General features: G+C 40.5%; 1 protein-coding gene across 3 annotated transcripts in view; it reads left to right on the plus strand.

The window, feature by feature from the left end:
* ATL2 (atlastin GTPase 2) overlaps positions 1-10,105 on the plus strand; it is a 50,803-nt gene extending 40,698 nt beyond the window's left edge. The window contains exons 8-14 of one of the 3 annotated variants that reach the window (XM_081101274.1): positions 1,554-1,692; positions 2,661-2,788; positions 4,248-4,304; positions 5,166-5,237; positions 5,912-6,343; positions 7,805-7,819; positions 7,913-8,110. In XM_081101274.1, the coding sequence (XP_080957400.1) occupies positions 1,554-1,692; positions 2,661-2,788; positions 4,248-4,304; positions 5,166-5,237; positions 5,912-6,343; positions 7,805-7,819; positions 7,913-8,020 (951 nt within the window). In that variant the 3' untranslated portion in view covers positions 8,021-8,110. Of the gene's footprint in view, positions 1-1,553; positions 1,693-2,660; positions 2,789-4,247; positions 4,305-5,165; positions 5,238-5,911; positions 6,348-7,804; positions 7,820-7,912; positions 8,237-8,401 lie in introns of those variants that run through there. The other 2 variants (XM_081101272.1, XM_081101273.1) reach the window with 2 other exon arrangements.
* Positions 10,106-24,072: the final 13,967 nt, after the last annotated feature.

Consider the following 24,072-nt stretch of genomic DNA (forward strand, 5'->3'; position numbering starts at 1 on the left):
TGATCACTTCAACTAATTATTGATAACTGGACTACAACCCAAATATCCAGTCTCCTGGCCCATGCAGATGCCACACCAAGGCATTCCTGGAAAATAACCTCGCCAACATGATCCTTTATTCCTACAGGTACTCTCCGTGGCATTATTTGGGAAACCCTTATGTCAGATACTACCCATCCACTCACATACACAAAAGATACATAAAGGTCCCTTTATTCATAAGGGAGAGGGTTCTGTCTTGATTAATACAATTTTCTTTGCCTATGTGATGACACATTTAGTTTCTCAACCACATTAATAAACTTTGGGTACACTATAGTTGTCTTATTTCTAAAATGAGATTAAAACCAGCTCCTCAATCTTGGATTATTTGAAAGGCATTTTTGTTTTTAGACCCTACTGTTGGAGATCATTTTAGTCATCAAGAATTTTCTCTGGTTTGTTCAGAAGAAATTAACACACAGCACATGAGGCATACTACCTAAACTGAGAATTATGTACTTCAAAGCCAAGAGGGATTTTTAGTGTCTTACTGAAGTGACATAGAAAAGTGCTTAAAACCATCAGTGTGCAGCTTGATGACTTTGTACAGATTAAACATAGTCACCATGTTATTGGCATCCTGAATCACCCACCTCCATCCACTGACACCCACCCTTTCCCCAGCCACAAACCCTCTACTGGTATCCTGACCTCTAACTGGCTTTGTTTTTATACGTTTTACGAAGGGAATCATATACAGTATGTATTTGTGAATAGCTTCTTTTGTCCATTAATATGTTTCTGAGATTAATCCATACTGTTGCATGTAGCTTATTCATTTATTCTCATTGCTCTGCAGTATTCCATTGTATGAATAAACAATGATTTTTCAGTTCTACTTTTGATAGTGATTTAGGTAATTTCCAGGTTTTATTGATTATGACTGGTGTATTTTGGTATGTTTTTTAGAGTGATTTTTGAGAAGTTATATTGGGATAAGTAGTTATTAAAAATCTAAAGTTAAGATTTTCTTCCAGGAAATACTGAACAATCTCTCTTCCCCAAACATTGATAACTAGCATTAATCGTAAAAAATCACTGGGACTGAGAGCTGAAATCCTAACAAATTTCTAAGGTTTTTTGGACTGTGCTAGAGCGGTTCACTTTAGCTATTATTTGACCCTTTTATTTGTAGGGAGGTTAATACTTTGTTTTTATCTTTGCCATTGTCAGTACTTTAAAGGCAGATTCTTAATTTATTACCTGGTTTATAAATCTCAACCATGATTTGTTATTCTGGTGTTAGATATTATGATTAATTATTAATTTTTTATTTTTTTTTATGTCCTTGGCAGCTAACATAGGGGGGAAAAACAATCTTTTCTGGTTTAAGACGAAGTGGGGTCTTACCAAAGTGGTCAGAAATGGATCTTTAGTAAAATTTTATGTTGTCAAACACCTATCTGGAATAGTATCTGAGTTAAGTGTGCATGCATTGAGTATGTGTGTGTTTTCTTTAAAAAGTTTTTTGCTCCTATTTGCACCTTCATTCTGTCTCCTTCTGTCCTCAGGTAAAGCAAAATCAGCATGAAGAGCTACAGAATGTAAGGAAGCACATTCACAATTGTTTCTCAAATCTTGGTTGCTTCCTTTTACCACATCCTGGTCTTAAAGTTGCAACTAATCCTAGTTTTGATGGGAGATTGAAAGGTGGGAATTCCCATTCTTGCTAAAATCAGAACTTATTTTTTTAGGGGCTGAAAGTTTTTAAAAATACATGATTCCTTAAATTTTGTGTTTGATACTGGAGGACATTTTAATGCATTGTTAATGATGTGATCATAATGCTCTGTGTGGTCTTTCTAGTTTTTCATTGTTTTTTTTGCAAACAGCTATCATACTGATTAACATTTTATAATGTGGTCTGTTGCTCAGCACTGATGTCCTAAAAGTTCTGAAGGCTGAGAACATTTCAGTATTTCATCTGGTTGCTTTCTGCTATAAAGCTTTACCAGTGTATTCTGTTGATGCAACCAGATTTAAGTCTCTCCTTTTCAGGGGTGGTAGTATAACTTCATTATGTTTGTTTTTGGATTATTTTGAGAATGATGGAAAAAGGCTTAAAGATTGATGAAACTTTTACAGTATGGCTGGGAAAAATCTTAACAATTAATACAAATTTTTGAATTATTTGCCTTCTGAAAGGGATAGTTTAGTTCAGTGGTCGGCAAACTCATTAGTCAACAGAGCCAAATATCAACAGTACAAGGATTGAAATTTCTTTTGAGAGCCAAATTTTTTAAACTTAAACTATATAGGTGAGTACATTGTTATTAACTTAATTAGGGTACTCCTAAGGCTTAGGAAGAGCCACACTCAAGGGGCCAAAGAGCCGCAGTTTGCTGACCACTGGTTTAGTTAATTCTTAATGTGGGATTTGTTTGTGTAGTCCACACTTTATTATTTGACTGAAAGAATTCTTGGGGTGTGAGGGGAAGTGTTGGGGGTGCTATATTTTTTTCTAGGATATGACATGTTTGGATGAGTTTAAAGTTAATCTACTTAAGTAATAGATACTGTTAACTCTTATTTCATGAAATAGAACTTTGTGAGCTCTTATCAATGGGTAGTTCTTAGCTTTTCTGGACTAATATATTGACTGATTTCACGTCCACTAGACATTGATGAAGACTTTAAACGAGAGCTTCGAAATCTGGTGCCATTGCTGCTTGCCCCTGAGAATTTGGTGGAAAAAGAGATAAGTGGATCTAAAGTCACTTGCAGGGATCTTGTAGAATATTTTAAGGTAGGAAAACTCTCACATTAAATGACTTTGCTTAAGCTAGAAATGTAGCTGACATATGTATAAGAAATTTATTTTAAAGCAAAAGTATAATATCTGCCTTGAATTTGGTATGTCATCATTTAAGGTTATTTAACATTCTAGCAGACACCTTGTATCTTCTGGACCAGCCGTGGGCAAACTATGGCCTGCGGGCCGGATCCGGCCCATTTGAAATGAATAAAACTAAAAAAAAAAAGACCGTACCCTTTTATGTAATGATGTTTACTTTGAATTTATATTAGTTCACACAAACACTCCATCCATGCTTTTGTTCCGGCCCTCCGGTCCAGTTTAAGAACCCATTGTGGCCCTCGAGTCAAAAAGTTTGCCCACCCCTGTTCTGGACAGTGATTTTGTTTACAGAACTATCCTACTTGTTCTCCAGCTCTGATATGGAGAGAAGAACCATTCACTGTATTGTAATACCACTGTCATTTGTGAATGACAGTAGGGATTGGGAGCATAATTCTCCATCTTGAGCGCTTACAAAAGCCTTCTCTCAGAGTTCTGAGGACTTGATAAGAGCCGCTGAAAGTATCAGAACTGGTTTCTGAGCGCAAGTAAATTATTTGTAGTATTTTTTTCCTCTGTTCTTTTCAAAATTTTATAGCTTGATAGACAAAGCAAGACCTTTATTTATTCATAGTAGTTATGGATAAGTGGAAGGGAAAACACAGTTAACTAAGAGTATATTTTTGGTCATTTTATACATACTATCTTTGTTTAGTTATGACTTAATTTAGTCAATAGAAAGTTGAGATGAAAGATTCCTATATGGACTTACTAAAAACTCTCATCTTGCCGCCTTACTCTTAAACCACAAGTACATAATTCTTTTTTTCTTAAACTGAGAGAGTATTTAAGCTGGTCTAAGTAAAATACTGAATTATGTTTTCTAACATATTTAGTTGAAACATTGGTAGTGGAGAATTATGTGTTTCTTTTAATAAAGTGGATGGCATTTTATATATAACTTTGGAATATGAGAAATAACTTTTATGCACATTGGAATTATATTTAGAAACATTTCTCTAGGATATTATTTAGCAACATAGGCATTTAATAATGTTGAGCCCTAGCCGGTGTGTGTAAGTGGTTAGAGCATTGGTCTGCTGACTTTTCATTTACCACGTTTGATTCTGGCCAAGGGCACATCCCCAGTAGGGGGTGTGCAGGAGGCAGCCGATCAGTAATTTTCTCTCATCATTGATGTTTCTATTTCTCTATCCCTCTCCCTTCCTCTCTGAAATCAACTAAAAAAAATATATTTAATGTTGAGCATAGGGTTAATTTTGTTGGAATGAGACTGGATGATTTTTAAAGTCTAGGCTTTTAATAGTGTGGATTGTTTTTATATTTATATTATGATTTTTCTTTCTTTTGGAAACCTATCAATATAACAAGTCTTCAATATTTTTAGGCTTACATTAAAATTTATCAAGGAGAGGAACTTCCACATCCAAAGTCCATGCTTCAGGTAGTGTGTGCGTCGTACATGTATGTATTTGTGAAAGAGAAAAAAATCTTTGCTTTAGAGATACTAGTAAATGCTGTAAATGGGGTGGTGCTTCTTTGCATGCATATAAATATCAGATATTTAAATCAGTACTTGTCATGGGTCCTGAAGTTTTTGGTAACTACAGATCGCAGACCTTGCACACAGATAGGCCACCAGAAATAAGAATCCTCAGTGCCTTCCCTTTAGTTGCTCAGAAAGTGTAGGAACATTTCTGTTGCAGAAGCTAGCTTAAAATGGGCCTCTGGACCACACTTCTCCTTTCCTCTGCATCTTTGACAGTGAATGTTGTTTGAAATAAGTCTTATTTTCTTTTTGTATTAATGATTTAGAGTTACTTCTAATGCTATCTCAGGCAATTTCTCCACTTTATGGTGGACTACATAGTATTTTCTCATAAAACTCACCCAATAAGCAGTTTTGTGCATTTAAAAATATCCCTTGTGTAATATTGATTATGAGAGAGAGAACCATATTGGGTAATACTTGATTCTTTACATCTGGAGACTTGATGCATTTTAGGTTTGTGTCCATCTAATTGCCTATAATTTCCTGAGCATACTAGTATGTGGTATTTTCTATAAACCCATTTTAACAAACCTAAGCAAAATAAAATTAGGCAGACAGTTCTATTAGAAGCTAGAAAGAGCGTTACTGTATTCTTTATACTAGTGTTTCATTGAAAAGGAAAACCAGAAGTTGATAATATTTTCTCTGGTTCATTTTCAGACTTCTTTATTGTATATAACTTACTGTGTTGATCAGAATTTATAGAGTCATCAGTTTTTTTTTGCATAAAATTGGCACATTTTATTGTTTTAGGCAACAGCTGAAGCTAATAATCTTGCTGCAGTAGCAGGAGCAAGAGAGATTTATTGCAGAAATATGGAACAGGTTTGTAACTAAAATTTAAATTTAAATTTGTAACTAAAATTTAAAAAGAGTAAGATAGATTTTTATTATGTAAAATAATTGAAGTAAATTGTACTCCTTATACAATGTTATTTTATATCATTTCCTAATTCTCTGTTATCTAATTCTGCTGGAAATAAACTAACAAAATAATTCACATAGAGTGCAAGAGATGGGTAGTAAGTTACTACACAAACCATACTGGAATATTTTATGACACATGATTCATAGTGCTGTTAATTAATAGCTTCTAATGTAATTAACACTAGCTTAAGGGCACTAGCAATTTCTATGCTAAGCTTACTAATTTGAACATTAAAGTACCTTTTTGATTTATTATCTTTTTTCCACTCCCTTGCCAGTAGTCTTTTGTACTCTTATGGTGTTTTGGTGGGTCAAGTGAAGTCAGGTTCAAATTTCAATGTAATTATTTTTGTCTTGTATTAGTTATATTTGGAAAATTTATTTTGCCCGAGTCAGTTAAACATACAGGTTATAAATAAGTAGGTTATGGTTATGTGTGAGACATAATGAAGAAATTTAAAATTAAACCATGTAAGTGGTTTGACTTTTTGAGACGACACTATGAGTAGGGAACTTTCAAGTGTGAAGTATTTCTAGCATGTAACCTTTGTACTGTAATTGTGTCTGTACAGGTATGTGGTGGAGACAAGCCTTACATTGCACCTTCAGATCTGGAACGAAAACATCTGGATCTCAAGGAAGTGGCAATTAAACAGTTTCGTTCAATTAAAAAAATGGGTGGAGATGATTTCTGCCGTCGTTATCAGGACCAGCTTGAAGCTGAAATCGAAGAAACCTATGCAAATTTCATAAAGCACAACGATGGCAAAAATATCTTCTATGCTGCTCGTACACCTGCCACACTGTTTGCAGTCATGTTTGCTATGTATATAATCTCAGGACTGACTGGCTTCATCGGTCTAAACTCTATAGCCGTCTTGTGTAACCTGGTCATGGGTTTGGCACTGACATCTCTTTGTACTTGGGCATATGTTAAATACTCTGGGGAGTTCAGAGAAATTGGAACAATGATTGATCAGCTTGCTGAAACACTGTGGGAACAGGTTGGTATCTGTCTTTTGATTTTCAGTGACTAATCTCATCCCTGTGACTCCCCCTCCTCCCACACAATACTTGGCACCTACTTTTCTTTTATACACAAAATGTCAAAAGGATTTTTCTGTTTTGTTTGGATGTATAATCTGAATATAAAGTGTGAATGGGAGAGTGTTTTGGTTGGCTTAAATCTGTAATATCCTTTGGACAGATTCTTAATCATAGGCCTAACTGCCAAACAGTGGGCAGGGCAAGTCTTTAAGGATTTCTTTCTTTGAGAAGAGGAAATGTAATCGGTGAAAGAGTTACGAAGGTAAGGAAAAGAAGTTTGGAAGTTCAGTACTTTAGGAAAGCAAAAGAAGTTTCTTACTAATATTGGCAAGAACCAATGCATGCATATATTCCAGCGAAAATGTTAGGTGGCATTCAGGTCTTCGTTGCCTATCATGAAGATAGTGGTGATTTGCTGATATACTACAAGGAACAATCCAATAGTGATTTCTTACACCAAAAAAACCCTTTGTTTGACCTCCGTACCAAGGAAATACTGATGAACAAAGCAAAGCACTACAGAGAACCAACTGTTAATCATAATCTTTACTTCACCCAGAAATCAAAGTCGGACCTGACATGTTTCTACTAAGGCAAGCTATGTTATATATTGGCCAACTGTATGTTAGAATTTCCTATGTACAGAAAATTGCATTTAAGGATGTTGTCATTAAAGTGATGATCATCATGAAATACTTTAGCACCATGTCGAGGACCAGAATGAAAGCTACAGTTATTACTGGTGGACAGTAAAATAGGCATTTTCAGCTATCATTTCTGGGCCAATGAAGGATTGGGCTTAATTGAAGATGTAGAATATGCAGGTCCACATTGGTTTTGGCTTTAAATGCAAAGACTGAAGAAGTAAACCATTTTTTTTTTAAAGAAAGTTGATTGGGTGGTGACTTTTCTTGTAATACTGTTATTTTATAAAGTGACCCACTATACTAATTTGGATTTTGAATTTATTCTTTAGAGAAACGCTCATTTTTATTCAGGTCCGATTCGGAAGCTTATGTTCGGATATTTGTTAAATTTAAATTTTTGTCTTAAAAGTCTGGCTCTTCACATTCCTTTGATACCTTCTAATAGAAGATGGATTAAAAGCTATTACAACTTCACTTTTTTAAAAAGTGTTATCCACTTTAAAATTTTGGACCATTACTAATGTTCTGCAACAAGAATTTCAATAATTGTACAATGTCTTCTTTTGAAAACCAGTCATCTTCTATACAGCATTGATTCTTAAGATTTTAGAGGTGCCATTATTACAAAACAGTTAAATGGAAGGATCTCAAGTGGGTGAACTTATTTTAAGTGTAGTTGAGGTAAGGGGATCATTAGTCAGAGAAGGTCTGTGCTGTGTCAACAAAACTTGTCTAAATTTTATTTTGCATTTCTCTTTTCTGTTGCTTCAGAGGAGTCCCAGGAAGGTGAGAAACCTACACAGTCTCAAATTCCTGTAGTCTTAAATGCTAACTTACAGGCACTCAGTGATTCTCCTAACAAATCACTCCATGTTTTAGGTGTTTTCCAAACTGTTTGAAGTTACTAGACGCCGAATGGTTCATCGTGCTCTTTCATCAGCACAGCGACAGAGACTGCCATCCAACAATAACAAGAAGAAAAATTAGACAGTATTTTAAACTTTTTTCTCTATCTGAAGTGTTCACACTTATACATGTAGGACAATAAGCAGGACCGTCTGGGCCGGTCTGCATAAATGCTGTGTACATACCAGATTTGATGCTGCAAATAGGGTATGGAATTGCACATCCATCTCATAGGAATTGTAAATGGTTTGAATAAGAGGAAAGTGATTTTTGTTGCATTAAAAAATGTCTAACTGCATTATTTATAGCATCATAACTTTTTTTTGGGAGAAGCATCTTTTTATTTTCCACATTCTGATTATTTTCTTCATTGCTTTGAATTGAATTTTTATATCTATTTTTATGTGTAACTCCTTTTTTACCTCATGTTTTTATTTGTTTTGCACATTTCTCATACCACAGGTATTGAAGCCCCTGGGTGATAATTTGATGGAGGAAAACATAAGGCAGTCTGTAACAAACTCTATCAAAGCAGGCCTGACTGACCAGGTGTCTCATCATGCCCGGTTAAAGACAGACTGACAGTTCATCTCCTCATGGACTCCACTCTCCCTCTTGTTCATGCTTGCTGTACAATGAGAACTCAAATACAAATAAACCAAAGTTTACAATCAACTGTAGAAGTAGTTTAGTACAACTGGCTTCACAGATGGCTGCCACAGAGTGTGAAAATTGTTGGTTGGTTTTAAGCATTCTGTTCATGGCTCCTAAGGCATGGAAATTGGCTGAGGAGCATTAGTTTATCATGCACATTTGTGCCATGTTTTTAAATCTTTCTTTTCCTTTTTACTTAAGCTAATGTTAGTGAAATTTGTTTTATGTAAAAGGATATTTCAGGGAAATATTTTAAGAAATCTATTTAGAGTCTCTCTAACAGTGTCCCATTGAATTTTAATTTTTAAAGAAGCTATGAATCACTGTATAAAGAATCAGATTGGAATGACAATGAAGCCTTTATTGAGCCACTACATTAAAAGTATATATTGCTTTACTGCCTTCAATACCAGTATTACATAAATGCATGTATCAGAAACTTCACAGAAATTACATGACAACTCTTGTAGCTAAGAAAGTGATTCTGAGGTGTACATTTGTCTTGCCTTTTGAAATTTATAAACCTGCCCTAAAAGGAGATGCATATCTGGGAATCTGAACTGTCATGCAGTTTAGCCTTCATGTACATAAAATATGCCATTAATTTTATTGGGGGAGGAATTCCATCCAAAAATGTTGCCTACAGCTATGAGTTAAGAGTGTCTGTACAGTGTGTAGCTTTTATTTTCTAAACTCACAGATAGGGCATGTATATGAAATATAAATATATAAATAACAATTTTGTATTAAAAGTTTTGTAGTTTATGGCAAAATCTGGTTCTGTGGTAGGCTAATAAGTACAGTCCCTGTGAAGGAATGTTTGTGGCTCACGTCGGTGTGTGAATGCATAAACTATTTGAAGTTTTTGATATATTTGTGATATTTATCTTCCTTGAGCACTGCAATCTCACCCCCAAGGGAATCCAATGGGAATGTTTATTGTGACTTTGTTCTCTGTTGCATTTTAAAGTTATTTCCTGTAATTTATTTTCAGTACATAATTAAAAATTTGTTGTATATATAAAATGAAACTTGTGATTCTTTCTTTAAGGAATTCTTCAAGTATGTATTCCATTACATAAATCACATTTGTTTATATTGAAAAGAGCATGAGCAGGAAACACCCAAGTGAGAGCTCTAAGGTACTGTACCTTTAAGCTAAGCTTGTAAAAAGTTATTTTTCTGTGTCTGTCTTGGATAGGGAGAACTTGTTGTGATTAGCCTGGGTGTAGCTCAGGATTTATTAATTTTTTGTGTGTGTGTGATATATGTAAGGTTAACATTTGCAATATTTTTGTAGCTTTCTTTTAGGACACCTGTTAAAGCACCTACTTTGGTTTTTAAGTGAAGAAAATTCAGATATTGAATTGCATGCCTGAAAACTCTAAGTTTATCTTGGTTGGTATTATTTCCTCCCCCTTTCAACTCCTGTTTTTCTATGGATTGTATTTGTTTCCATCTGTATTAAATTGCTACCAACTCATCTGTTCTTAAACATAAAGAATCCACCTGAAAAGTGTCTCTTTTTATTTCTTCGACTACCCTGTTTTATGAATGCTGTGGACTGTTTTTATGAATGAAAAAAATAAAAAGTTTGTTGTAGAATAGCAGTTCTTCTGAAATTAAAGACACATAGCTTACTCCTTCCTAAACTAAAGGGCTGTGAAATCTAGACCATTGGATTTTTTTAGTATTGTTGGAAGGAGTGTGCTTTCTCTAGAGACGATTACTTCTATAAAGGATTCCAAGAACACACTGATTTCAGCTGGAAGATTCTGAACATTTTTAAGCAAAAAGCAATAAAAGAGGTTAAAGATAAACTGTTGACTGAAATAACTTCAGTGTAGTACATTTTCTGTGATACAATTTTTTTTTAGTAATCTATATTACAAGGTGGGTTTTTACAAAAATAGTTTAGGCCCTAGCTGGTTTAGCTCAGTGGATAGAGCATCAGCCTGAGGACTGAAGGGTCCCAAGTTCAATTCTAGTCAAGGGCACATACCTTGGTTGTGGGCTTGGTCCTTGGCCCTGGTTCAGGGTACGTGCGGGAGGCAACCAAACAATGCATCTCACATTGATCTTTCTCTCTGACTACCCCTTCCTTCTATCTCTAAAAATAAATGGAAAAATATTCTTGGGTGAGGATTAAAAAAAATAATTTAGGACAAGTGATTTATCTTCCTAGTTAAGGCAAATAATTTGGCCCAGCCAGAGTGGTTCAGTGGTTGCATGTGGACCTATGAACTAGCACAGGGGTGGGCAAACTTTTTGACTCGAGGGCCACAATGGGTTCTTAAACTGGACCGGAGGGCCGGAACAAAAGCATGGATGGAGTGTTTGTGTGAACTAATATAAATTCAAAGTAAACATCATTACATAAAAGGGTATGGTCTTTTTTCTTTTTTTAGTTTTATTCATTTCAAACGGGCCATAGTTTGCCCACGGCTGAACTAGGAGGTCACATTTCGATTCCCGGTTGGTCAGTGATTCTCATCATTGATGTTTCTGTCTCTCCTCTCCCTCTCTGAAATCAATAAAAAATATATTTAAAAAAATGACAATTTACTTTTGTGGAAGAGGCAGTTCATTTGTGACCCTGTTATAAGCATCCCTTACACATTTCTCATGAAGATAGCTAGTTGCTTCAGTGAACATCATCTTTGTAGAATCAAAAATCAGTATTTCATTTCGAGGGTTACGTTTTCAAAGAACCCTGAGTTGGACTTACTTCACTTATTTTACTTCCGGATTGGACAGGGGAGGGACTTTACCCTTGTAGTGTGAGGGCTGTTCTTGTTAATTACATTATTTCATCATTATGGGATTAAAAATAAGCTTAGGCCTTGGTTAAGAACCTATTAAAAATATACCAGCAAACACTGTGATGTTGCTGTTAGTGGTCCATTATGTAAGTATTCAAAATGGCCTTTCAGAAAGTCACTTTAAGCAGTCCTTTTAACTAGGGAATTGGCTTTTTGACTAGCTGCGTATCTGCTAGCATGGGTAGCTGGTGTCAGTTGGAGACACTTTCAGGCAGGTTTCAGCAGTTTCATTCATGGCCCGAATCCCCACACCGACCAGCATTGGCCTGTGCGCCTGCGTGTTTTTCCATGTGTCCTAGATGTGGGGTGGTGATGAAAACCCGTTTGGAGAGCTGGCAGCTGTGCTCCTGGCCACCACCTTCCCAGGAGGCCCGGTTTGCTGCTCAGATGACTGTCGCTTAGAGTGCACCTGGAGCCTCTGTCATGGGGAGGCCTTGCAGTTGGCCCCTGGGCAAACCAAGCTAAATTAGGGCTTTCCCAAGCAGGACCGAGTTGCCACTGCCTCTACCGAAGTCATGTACCAGATCTAGGAGTGTCTGCTTTAGATTTGCAGTTTGCTGGAGTTTAGACAGGAATTGATCTATTCTTGACATATTTCAGTGCAATACAACTACTATGCTCGTGTAGTTTCATGTCTTAGGGCTCATCAGAACTCAAATTAGCAGTTGACTAGATCAAAATTACCCAAAGGCATGCATAAAAAGGGTTAGGAGTGGGGATCACAGCCTTTGCCTGGCGCAGTAAAGCACCCCCACATACATCAGCACCTTTATACTCACCACAGTACTGTGAGATGGCTGGGGAACTGTGAGAATCCATACGAAGTTTCAGATACAGATGAGTGATGTCCCTAAAGCAAGGTGAAAGCCGTCTTGGCTGTGTTAGGAAAAGCACCAGAAGATGGAGAAAACAAGATGCTGTTAATACGGAAGGTGAAAATCGCCTGTAATAATGCATTTAAAAACAGATATTAAGTAAGAAGTGAGTTTTTTCCTGTCCACCTTGCAGGTAACTATTTGGTATGAGCCGTCAAGACCTTTCCTGTGCTTACTGCCATGTCTGTGTAAAAGGTCAGGATCCTACCTCTGGGCTGTTTTTGGTGTCATTGTGTGCGCACTTACCGACTGTGTTTCTCTTGATTAAGGAAGTGTAGTGCCAGGCACAGATTAAATCAGGACTTAATGAAAATGTCCTTAAGATATTTAAAGACATGGTTATGAAGATTTTTCAAATATAAAAGGAGAGAGAACCGTGTAATGATCTGGCATGTACCCACCACTCAAATAGTTATCAGCACATAGCCAATCTGGTTTCATTTATATACTCCCACATGTCTCTCCCCACCCCCAATTTAATTATTTTTAGGGAAATCTCAGATACTTCATTTCAATTATAAATACCGCAATATGTATCCGTAAACCATCAGGACTTATTTTTAGCAGCTACAATACTCATCACTTCTAAAAGAATAAAATATTACTCAATATCAAATATCCAATAAGCCTTCAACTTTCCCCAGTTGTCTTATATTTTCATACTGTAGCCAAAGTCCCTGACCATCCACTCTAACTAAGAATGTGTACGTACCTGTATGCCCATCATTTGGCACTGAGACACCGACTCTATTCCAGCTATGTATGTTATATGCTGAGATGCAACGGTGAGTCACAGACAAAGTCTTTATATGCTAGGAAAGGATGCTAGTAGTATGGGCCAATTTTGACTTTCTCCTGAGGCTAAATTGGGAAGTCTTGTTATTTACCTAGAATACAGCAGGGGGCAGAGGAAATCCGTTTATCCAAATCATTTGTGGCCGCTTAGCATTTCAGATGTAGCCAATTAAAACTTACTTAGTTCAGCTTTTGAAGGAAACTAGAATCTGGTTTTGCATGGTGCTCATTGTTTATGGAACACTTGGTACCTGTGCTATCAAATCTGTGAAAACATTTTCTGGAATAGTTGAGAGAGAAGCTTGTTAAGTAAAGGAATTCTACTCCAAATGCTTTAAAAAAGAGACTATTGAATGGATTTAATATTAATTTAATGTTTTCTATACGGCAAATCTGAATTTTAATTTAGGTGTTTGCTTAAATTGAACTGTGGCTGCGTTTTTATTGTTGCTGAGAGAATGGGTCAAAGAGACCATCATGCTCATTTAGCGAATCTTGTTTCCTACTTCAGGAGTAGTAGCCCCTCCTACTTCCTTAGCTTTTCAAACAAGAGGAAGTTTTCAGAAGTGTTGAGATAGCAAATGCCGTGTGTGTGTGTGTGTGTGTGTGTGTGTGTGTGTGTGTGTGTGTGTGTGATGTTGCTATGGGCACAAGAATGGTATCGGAGCAGGAGAGAGGAAAGGACCAGGAATGTGGGGTGCTGTGTTTTGGGCAAAGACCTCAAGAGCATATTCTAATTTTGGACTTTTTAATGCTATTTGGATTTTTCTGGGTGCTTTAAAAAAGCGATACGTATGCATTTGAATTATGAAGCTAGATATTGGAATTTCCTCTGAAAAGGCAAATCTGAGCTAAAGCAAAGAGAGTTACTTGAGCAGCCAGTATTCTGTTGGCTCTTTCATTAGTCAATGCTTTCCCCCGCCCTCCTGTTCTACTCCTCTTTATGGGACAAACAGGAAAATTGTGCCAACTCTCTCTGGCTATGGTTCCATGGAGAGCTAGTGGTCAAGTAGATGTGCAAGGGGAGGGACTAAATCGATTTCTCATGAATCTCATGAATCTCATGCAGCACTCCCTATTATTAAGAATAAAACCAATATAGAGATGCCTATTTCAGTTCTTCAGTCCAAGCTTCTTCCAGAAACCTGAGCACTTTCAATACCGGCAAACCGAAGTGATGATTCTGCCTCCAGCAGGAGAAAATCAATACACACTAGTTCCTCTGAGGCAGACAAATTACAGGAACCACAGCTCCACAGTGTTGCATAATCTTATGACAAACGCCATCCGGTTACTTACAGTCCCCGAGGATCTCTCTGACCAGGGTCCCACTGGCCAGGCCCAAAGTTGGCTCCGTCTCTCCTGGTTTTTCCGCTTTGCTCATATGACTTGTTTGCACGTTTGCCTACTGTGAACAAGGCCATCTCCTGGTTTCGTGGATTCCCAACCTGTCAGATCCAGCCAGTCTCCATGGAGCTGAGGGACAACAGCCAGTGGCTGAGCAGGGAGGGCCTCTCAGGCCATTGCTTCTTAGCGCCTGCCTGTGCCTGCCGGGCAAGCATGCAGTCACCAGCTCTTTCTGTTTCTTAAGGGAAGCTGGAAGTCTGAATTGAAATAATTCAGCCCAAAATTTCTTAAAAATACAGATGGAACAAACGAAACACAATTTGGTTTGCAGGCAGTTCAGTTTGAAGGCAGCTACCTGTTCTTTGAAGTAATTCCTCCCAGGCACTTCACCGCTGGATATTCCCCAAACCCCATAACTGCAGTCTGTTCTGAGACATCAGACAACCCCCAAATCGAGGGACATTCTCTGAAATGCCTGTCCAGTACCCTTCAAAATGGTCAAGGTCATGATAAGCAAGGAAAGACGGAAAACCGGTCACAGGTCAGAGGAGACCAGAGAGACATGGTGACTATATTCCACGCAGGATCAGAACATTAGCGGAAAAATTGGTGAATTCCGGGTAATGTCTGGAGTTCAGTGGATGGTACTGTACCAATGTTAATTTCCTGATTTTGACAAATGTAGCATGATAATGAAAGATGCTAACGTGAGTGGAAACTGGGTGAAGGGGATATGGGAGCTATGTACTGTATGTGTAACTTTTCTACAAATCTATAATTAGTCCCAGATCGGAAGTTTATTAAGAAGAAAGTCCCTTCCAAGCCCGAGATAACCTTGAGTTGTTAGGGTTCGGAGAATGAGACCAGGTCTCCAGTGTCAAAACCAATGCTGTCGCCCTGGTGTTCTTTCTCCCAACCTGTGTGCCGCATGCCTAGCGTGGTGTCAAGCTCTACTGTTGTTCTCTTTTAGGTCAAATGGTACCAAACACCCATCTCCCCGCAATGGCCTGTGGATTAGTCCAGAAGCATGCAGGTGGTCATACATCTTCGCAGTACAAAATGGTGCCTCTCTTCCTATTAGTAAGAGAGAGTCGACTCCGTGGCCTCACACACTACTGCCCTCCAGCTGCCATTGCTCTGGGGCCCCTGGACTCAGAGCTTGAAATTCATAGCCAGGGTTTCAGGGACGCTGGGAGGACTGGCATTTTGCCTAAGGATATGGTGGTTTGTCCTGTTTGCTTGGCTGTGCGGCTGGATCATTTTCTAAATGGCGCTGGCTCTGTGGAGCAGGACCGGAGAAGACCCCCCTCCTCTCCAAGACAGCATTCCCAGCGTCAGGAAAATTGAAGAAGCAGAGGGGCCAACGTGAGTTGTCAGAGTGAGGACAGGGCCAGCCTAGGAATGAAGAGCCTTTACAAATATGTTCATCTCTCCAGGGGAATTAAGTTTCTCCAGATTTGTGGTCTTTCCGGATCCACAGGAATTGTATCACCCTGCAGTGTTCGCAGGCGATCATTCCTCCTCGCAAAGCTCAGCCTCCCCTGTCAGGACCCAATCAAGTGACCACAAATCAAAGAGAGCTTGGACTCAGTCCACTAATAGCAGGGAAAGCCATTAGCTAGAGTTGTTTGAAAAGGGAAGTGGCTCAGATATCTCTGGTCTCACCAGAAAAGCTTCTGTAATGTCAGATTATTGTTACCAAATGGCTTAGTGGACTGAGGCATCACATTTCTCATAATGAGAGGTTATTTATTGCACCACGGAACGAACACACTCTCCCTTGCTCACTTGCACAAGATAAGACGAAGAGGCCTTTCAAGTTGAATTAAGTTTAAAAGGAAAACAACACACATGCTCCCAGCGAATGCGGGGGTTTAGCTCTGGCTGTGTAGGGGGCAGTGTCCATGGCTCCCTCTGTGGGTGGTCCGGGGGCTCTGCAAGGCTCTCCGAGGCCACTCTCTACTAGTAAGTCTTGAAGTGGAACTCGTGGGGATTATTCTTTAGGGTCAGGGCATTGTTTCAGGGATGTGTTCATCTCAAGGGCTGCAGTGATTGGTTCAGGGGTAGGCATATGACAGAATGTGGGCCAATCAGAGGCCTTTCCAATGATCTAAGAAGAGTGAGCGCTGAAGGCTTCCTAACTTAAGGAGGGAGGGAGGATGGATGGGAATCTAGGGTTCCAGAGGCTATGTTTTCAGTCGCCCCTGGAAATCCTGTCTCTATGAGAGAGAATGAAGCCAAGTAGAGGTAAGGAGGGCGGAGAGACAGAGAGAGAAGGTCTTCCCGGCACTGAGGGCCCAGACATGTGGGTGAGGGCTCCAGTACCCTTCCAGTGAAGCTCCATTTGAATGAAGCTTGTGTGCATTGGGCTTCTACCAACTGCAAGAAAGAATAGTCTGATGAACACCTGTCTTCTACAACTTTCCATAAACACCGTCTCTAGATGGCACACCGCAGCTGGGCTCAGGCGTCAGGGGCCTCTGGCATGGGAGGCGGTGGAGGAAGGGGAGTGGAGTGAACACACCTTGGCTCAGGAGAAGGAGCAAAACCAGAGGGCACAAGTGTGGGCTGTCCTCTCTGCGGTTTTGTTGGTTTTGCTCATTGCGTTTTCTGGTAAGGTTCTTTTGAAGAAAGGGCCCTGCAACTAACAGAGTTTTCCATTCTCGAACTTAGAAGACCTTTGCCAGCCTCTCCAGCTCTAATGTTCTTTGTTATTTCTCTTTGGTCACCTGGCCTCCGTGTGTGCCTGTTAGAGGCCTAAGAGCATGCTGTGCTGGAGGGAGGGTTAGGCCCAGGCCAGGAGAGTGGAGGAGGTGGGGTGAGAGGGGGCCCCGAGGGTTGGAAACAGGACTGAGCTCCCACCAAGGCACAGCGGCCTCCATTCCTTCTCCGGACTCTGCTGCGGGCCCTTGCTGAGAGGAGCCTGCAACAAGGGAGTCAGTTTCCGCCTCAGCTGGCCGTTCTCAGTCTTTGCTGCTCCACCCCAGTCAGAGGGCAGGTGTGGCGTGCGGGGTGGTCTGCGATTCCGGACTCCTGGAAGGCGGCCTCTTGCCAAGCACAGGTGCTCTGAGGTCGGAGAGAGCCGGAGAGCCTGCTGGGAGTGTGGCAGGCTGTCAGGGCAGAGGGCGAGGGGAGGGGAAAGGATGTGGGGTGGAGAATAATAAACTCCTTCGTGGATCTGAAGGCTCTTGGAGTCCGATTTTCAATGATAAATAATCCCAGGATTTGTTCGAAGCTCAACAACGGCCCCCAGTGCCCTCCAGCTGGGCAGAGCAGCCGCGTGGGGTTTCAGGCCTCCTGAGAGTGTCAACCTGCCTGCGGCCTTCGCAGTGGTGGAGGGAGGGTTCTGAGAACACGCCGCCGGGAGATACTTATCCAAAGTCATAGTCACCACCACCCGTGTTTACTGAGTTTCTGTGCAGCATGTTAACAAACAAGGCTGTGCTCGCCGTGAGAAACTTTGAATTTATACAGCCAACCGTTACCGGACACCTAACGTGAGCCTCCGTACCATCCTTGCACCAGGCCTTTGTGTGGAAGGGGGAAGCACAGAAAAAGAAGTCGCTGTCCCCGAGTTCCAGTCCAGAACGTGCTTCAACGCCCCAGGACGGGCTGCGAGTGACGAGGAGGCCCTGGGTGGCCTGGTGGCTTGAACTGGTTCACGCAAGAGCAGGAGGAGAGCTGGGCAGGAGGACCCAAGTCTGAGTCCTTGCAAGAAATCTCGGGAAGCAAGTGAGAGGCCACAAGTCCAGCACCAGGAGCCGGTGGAAAGATTCCAGCTTCTGTGGGGAGGGCTGACTGTGAGGGGTGGGGTCCATGCAGGGCCAGAGGGTCAGGGGGTGGAGCGCCTGAAGCCGCCCCCATAGCAAGGAAGCCAGACTGTGTGTGTGTGTGTGTGTGTGTGTGTGTGTGTGTGTGGCTGTAAAGTCCGTGGAAAGGACTTTCTCCAGGAAAGCTGGAGCAGCCTGAAAACTGGGGGAGGGTGTGCTGTGACCAGGGTGCGACCACAGTCCCAGTTCCCGCCGCCACTCCACAGCTACTATGGCCCGTGCCCAAACCGTTTCCTTCAAAAGGAAGTACTTTTCAGGCAGCACAAAGAAGTCCCAGAAAACATATTATTCAAATGCCTTTCTAGGGCAGCAATTTTCAACCAGTGTGCCACAAGAATTCTTAAAACATGCAACACCTGACTATTTAGTTGGGGACATTGACGGCCCCCCCCCCCAGCCCCCCACTTAGATTTTTAAAAAAAGACAACAGCCAACATAATAAATACATGTCTATCAATAATGGAATCTAAAAATCAAAATAAATGAACAAGGAATCTAATGAACAAAATAAACGGATGAATAATATAGAACCAGGGGCATGGAAACATCAGACTTGACGAATCCCAGAGGGAAGGGGAGGGAGGGCAGGAAGAGATTAACCAAAGAATTTACATGCATATGTGCATAACCTATGGACACAGACAATAGGGTGATGAAGGCCTGGGGTGGGGTGGGAACTGGGTGGAGGGGGACGGGGGGGGGGGGGGGGGAGGGAGGGGAGGGAAAGAAAGGGGATATCTGTAATCCTCTCAACAATAAAGATTTTTAAAAAAGACCATAGCTGTCTGCTGTGAATGAATCAAAAGTATATGTATTTTTCAGTCAGATAGGCAATATATATATATTTTTTGGTGTGCCCCAGAATTTTAGCAACTAGTTTATGTATGCCGCGAGATGAAAAAGGTTGAAAATTGCTGCTCTAGGATTTTAATGTAGTTGGAGGGAAGGCAGGGTGGAGTTCAGAATTCCGAAATGGTACATGGTGTCCTTTCTGACACCGCTGTCTGTGTTCTGGGAGTACTTTGGGCTCTAGGACTGCAGGGGAGGGTAAAATGATCTCACTGCAATTTGAAAAAAGTGTCCATTTTCTTCTTATTCCCCGAAGAAGTGGGAAAAAACCCAACTCTGTGTGTGTGTGTGAGAGAGAGAGAGAGAGAGAGAGAGAAAGAGAGAGAGAGAGGGTGTTGGGGTGGGGGTGGGGTTAGAATATTAGATTGACACGACATCTGATAAAAAGACTTGTTATCTGTGTTATTCAATCATTTGCCTTGGTAAAAAAAAAAAAAGTTAAATCTTTCTTTTTGTTTTTTTTTTCTTTTGTTAATCCTCACCCAGAGGATATTTCTTCCATTGATTTTTTATTTTTTATTGTTTTTTTTAAAGGGAGAATGGAAGGGAAGGAGGGAGGGGAAGAGAGAGAAACATTGGTGTGAGGAAGACACATCCATTGGTTGCCTCCTGCACATGCCTGGACTAGGGCCAGGGATCAAACCTGCAACCCAGGTACCTGCCCTTGACTGGGAATCAACCCCAAGACCATTCAGTGGGCAATACCACTGAGCAACACTGGCCAGGGCAAAAAGGTAAATTTTTTCGAATCAACATTTCTAAGCTTCGTAGCAAGGATTTTAGCAGAGCAGTAGGAAAAGACCTCACATGTTTCCCAGGTCAGTTCTAGCATTTTCTTCTTTCCCTTTCTATACTGTCACAGGCAGGAAGAAATTTGTCCCAAGGAGGCAAATTCTCTCTGTTCTCCCCTAAACCCCATCTTGAAAATGCATGTCCCAGACATCTGAAGGCTTTGTGGACTTACTAGAAGCCAAATGCTGTCAAGAATAAAACACACATCCGCTGAAAGTCCCCCGACACCCTGTGGTGAGGTAGGACTTTGTCTGGCTGTTGAGTGTGTGGGAGTGATGCCTAGTGGGGGAATCCAGGATGGTGGGAATGGGGCCAAAATACACAGCAGCTGCAAATAATGCTGGGATTTTGGCTCTACTGCCCCGAACCCTGAAGACAAAGTGGGCTCTAGGAACCCTGGGAGGGTGTGAATACTAGAGAGCTGGGCAGGGACAGGTTGGACAGGTGTGCATCCCTGTGGATTTAGCATGTTTCCTTGAGACCCCAGTTCACTGATCAAGGTGTGAAGATGGAGGAAGTTCCTTCCATCCTGTTCTTCCTTCTTAATTTTCTAAATAAATTGCCAGTCCACCTCTCTGGGCCTCATCTTCCTTGTCTGACGAAGGGATTGAGATAGATAATCTTTAAGGTCTTTGCAGTGTTAATCTCCTGGGTAGGGCTGGCTACCTAATTTATCAGGCCCGGTGCAAAAGGGAGAGGCAAGGCCCTTGTTCAAAAATCAGGGGCAAAGTGCTATTGAAAGTCTTACAATTAGAAGGCTTTCCCCTTTCTACAGTGGCCTCTCTCTCTCTCTCGACTTGTCATGATGTTTCTCTTTCATTTACTTTTTAATGTTCTAAGTTAAAATTTAATATTAACATGACTTCTACCATTCATCTTTGCTCACCATCGACTTTCCTTATACTTTTCACATGACACTTTTCATATATACTAATGCTTTCAGAGCGTAAATAAGTCATCTGGCTAATCCAGAACGTGCTTGCTTAGTTTCCTTTGGGTTGTCATCATACCAGGAACAAAATGTAAGCATTTTCTGCAGAATTTGAGATCAATCTGTAGCTCTCCTATTTGAGAAATTCAGGTGTAAGCAGCCAACATTTGAAGCATGTGGTCTATTAACTAAAGATTGCCTTTCATAAATCTTGCCTTATAAACATACTCTCAGGATATTACTCAACGTGTGCTGTATATTAAATACTTCTACCACACACACTTATTTATCACGGATCTGTGCTGAGGGAGGAAAAATTTAAAAGAAAAGCAAAAAATCTGTCATTCTCAAATTGCACCTAAATCAAATAAGTGAAAAGTCAGAATACTAATAGTTGAATATCTATTAATTTACAAGGTACTTGCAGTTCCGAATAATTCAGTAAAAATTTTAACCCAGGTAAAAATTATAATCCATGATCTACCTTCTATTTATTTGTAATATTGTGAATTGGATTTATTTTTTTCTGTGACTATGTCTTGTTTGTAAATACGTTTTATTTTTCTTGATAGTCTGGAAGCTTCTTGGGAGCAAGGCTCAAGTCTTTTGTACTTCGCATTTGGATCCCAGCTCTGCCACTTAGAAGTGATGTGACCTTGGCAAAGGTCACTAAAGCTTGGTAACAATGGATGAATAATATTACCTGAAGAGTAAATGAGAAACGTCACATGAAGGCCTCAGCACAGTGCCTGGCATGAAGTATGTGATTAATAAACATGAACTAGTATTATTATTATTTTTGTTGTTGTCACCATTTTCTGGTGCTGTCAGAATCTCTCATATTCTACCTGCAGGTAAACACTACATAATTAATTGTCATCTTGAAATAAGGTATTGATGATACCTTTATTATTATTATTTTTAATCTTTACTGTTATGATTTCCCTCTTTCTTCCCCTCATTGCCCCCCTCCACCTGGTTCCGACCCAACCCCAGGCCTTCACCACCCTATTGTCTGTGTCCATAGGTAATGAAATATATGCATATAAGATTTGTTTAATCACTTCTTGCCCCCTCCTTCTTCCCTCTGAGAATCATCAGTCTGTTCCATTTCCATTCCTCTGATTCTATTTTATTCACCAGTTTATTCTATTCATTAGGTTTTTTATTCATTTATTTTGATTTTTAGATTCAATTGTTGATTGTGTTTGTTGCCATTTTGTTATTTTTTTATCTTTTTTTTCCTTCCTCTTCCTCTTCTTAAAGAATACCCTTTAACATTTCATATAATACTGGTGTGGTGGTAATGCACTCTTTTAGCATTTTCTTGTCTGTGAAGCTCTTTATCTGACCTTAAATTCTAAATGATAGCTTTGCTGGGTAGAGTAATCTTGGTTGTAGGTCTCTGCTAGTCATTACTTTGAATATTTCTTGCCACTCCCTCTGGCCTGCATAGTTTCTGTTGAGAAATCAGCTGACAGTCGTATGGGCATTCCCTTGTAGGTAACTAACTTCTTTTCTCTTGCTGCTTTTAAGATTCTCTCTTTGTCTTTTGCCCTTGGCATTTTAATTATGATGTGTCTTGGTGTGGTTCTCTTTGGGTTCCTCTTATTTGGGACTCTGTGCTTCCTGGACTTGTAAGTCTATTTCTTTCACCAGGTAGGGGAAGTTTTCTGTCATTATTTCTTTAAATAGGTTTTCAATATCTTGCTCTCTCTCTTCTTCTGGCACTTGAAGTTGTCCCAGAGGCTCCTTATACTATCTTCATATTTTAGGATTCTTATTTCTTTTTGCTCTTCTGGTTGGGTGTTTTTTTGCTTTCTCATATTTCAAATCATTGATTTGATTCTTGGAATTCTCTACTCTACTATTGAATCCCTCTACATTATTCTTTATTTCAGTCAGTGTATGCTTAATTTCTGACTGGTCTTTTCCATTTTTTTTTCCCCATTCTTAATAAGATCCTTAAAAGTCTCACTAAGTCTCTTGGAGGTTTCTAGAAGATTCTTGAGTAACCTTATAACTGTGGTTTTGAACTCTATATCCAATCGTTTATTTTCTTCCATTTCTTTCATTTGTGACATGTTTCTTTGTCTCTACATTTTTACTGCTTCCCTGTGTTTGTTTCTATGTATTGGGTAGAGCTGCTATGTCTCCTTGAGTTGGTAGAGTGGCCTTATGTATTAGCTGTCCTATAGGGCCCAGTAGCAGCCTCCCCAGTCACCTGAGCTGGGCCCTCTAGGTGCATCCGTTTGTGGGCAGTGAGCACAGTCTTATTGTAGTTGAGACTTGATTGCTGTTGGTGTCACTGGGAGGAATTGACCTGCAGGCCAATTGGCTGTGAGAACCAGCTGAGACTACAATGGGAGAGCTGCTGAGCAGGAGACACCCCTGTGGAGCAGGACTTGCTTCAGTGGGGCTTTGGTGCTCACTGAGTCTGCCCCTTGAGTGTGTCACTCATGGATGTGTAGAGTTGTAATCTGGTGTGGTCTGACACTGACCACTGGGTACACTGGCTCTTGGGTCTCCAGGAAGGTGCATGGGTTTACATCTATGCACAAAGGGCCATCCAGCAGGAGCTACAGAGAGATCTGAATATTCCTCCTCTTTGTATCAGGTTTGGAAGTGCCCAGACGAGACCCAGCTGTGAAGCAAGGCAGGCTGGTGCTGGTGCTGGGACTTGGGCCTTTTATTGATAGGTTTGGGACTCCCTGACCCAGCTGCAGCTTGTTTAGCCTAAGTAAGGACAGGCCATTCATATGCAAAAACCACTGCACACAGCTTGGGTGAGGTGGTAAATTGGATGAGGCGGGTTCTTAGGGAATCACCAGGGCTCGGCAAACAGAAATGGCTGCCAGTCAGCCCTGCAAGCAGGGAGTTCCCAGCATATGATCCCTGCAAGCACCTCCATCTGGGAGAAAGCTGCCCCCGAGTTCCTGCCCCGATGCCAGACAATCCTGTTCCTCGTGGTATGTGTCTGTGTCTCCCAGAGCCTCACCCTTTTGTTTCTTTGTTTGAAGCCATTGAACCAGGAAGCCTGGAGCTCAGAGGAAGCGGAACTTGTAAGTTCAGTTCATGCACCGGCCTTTTAAGAGGAACAGCTGGGTCTCCAGCAGCCTCTGTGTCACTGAGCCCCAAACTGCACTGGTTTTTACAGCCATAGTTATGGAGACTTCTCTTCCCAGCTCTGGAATCCTGGCTGGAGTCTGGTGTGGGGCTGAGACCCCTTGCTCCTCTG

Source organism: Myotis nattereri, assembly GCF_964212035.1.
Source record: "Myotis nattereri genome assembly, chromosome: 10".
Taxonomy (NCBI): domain Eukaryota; kingdom Metazoa; phylum Chordata; class Mammalia; order Chiroptera; family Vespertilionidae; genus Myotis; species Myotis nattereri.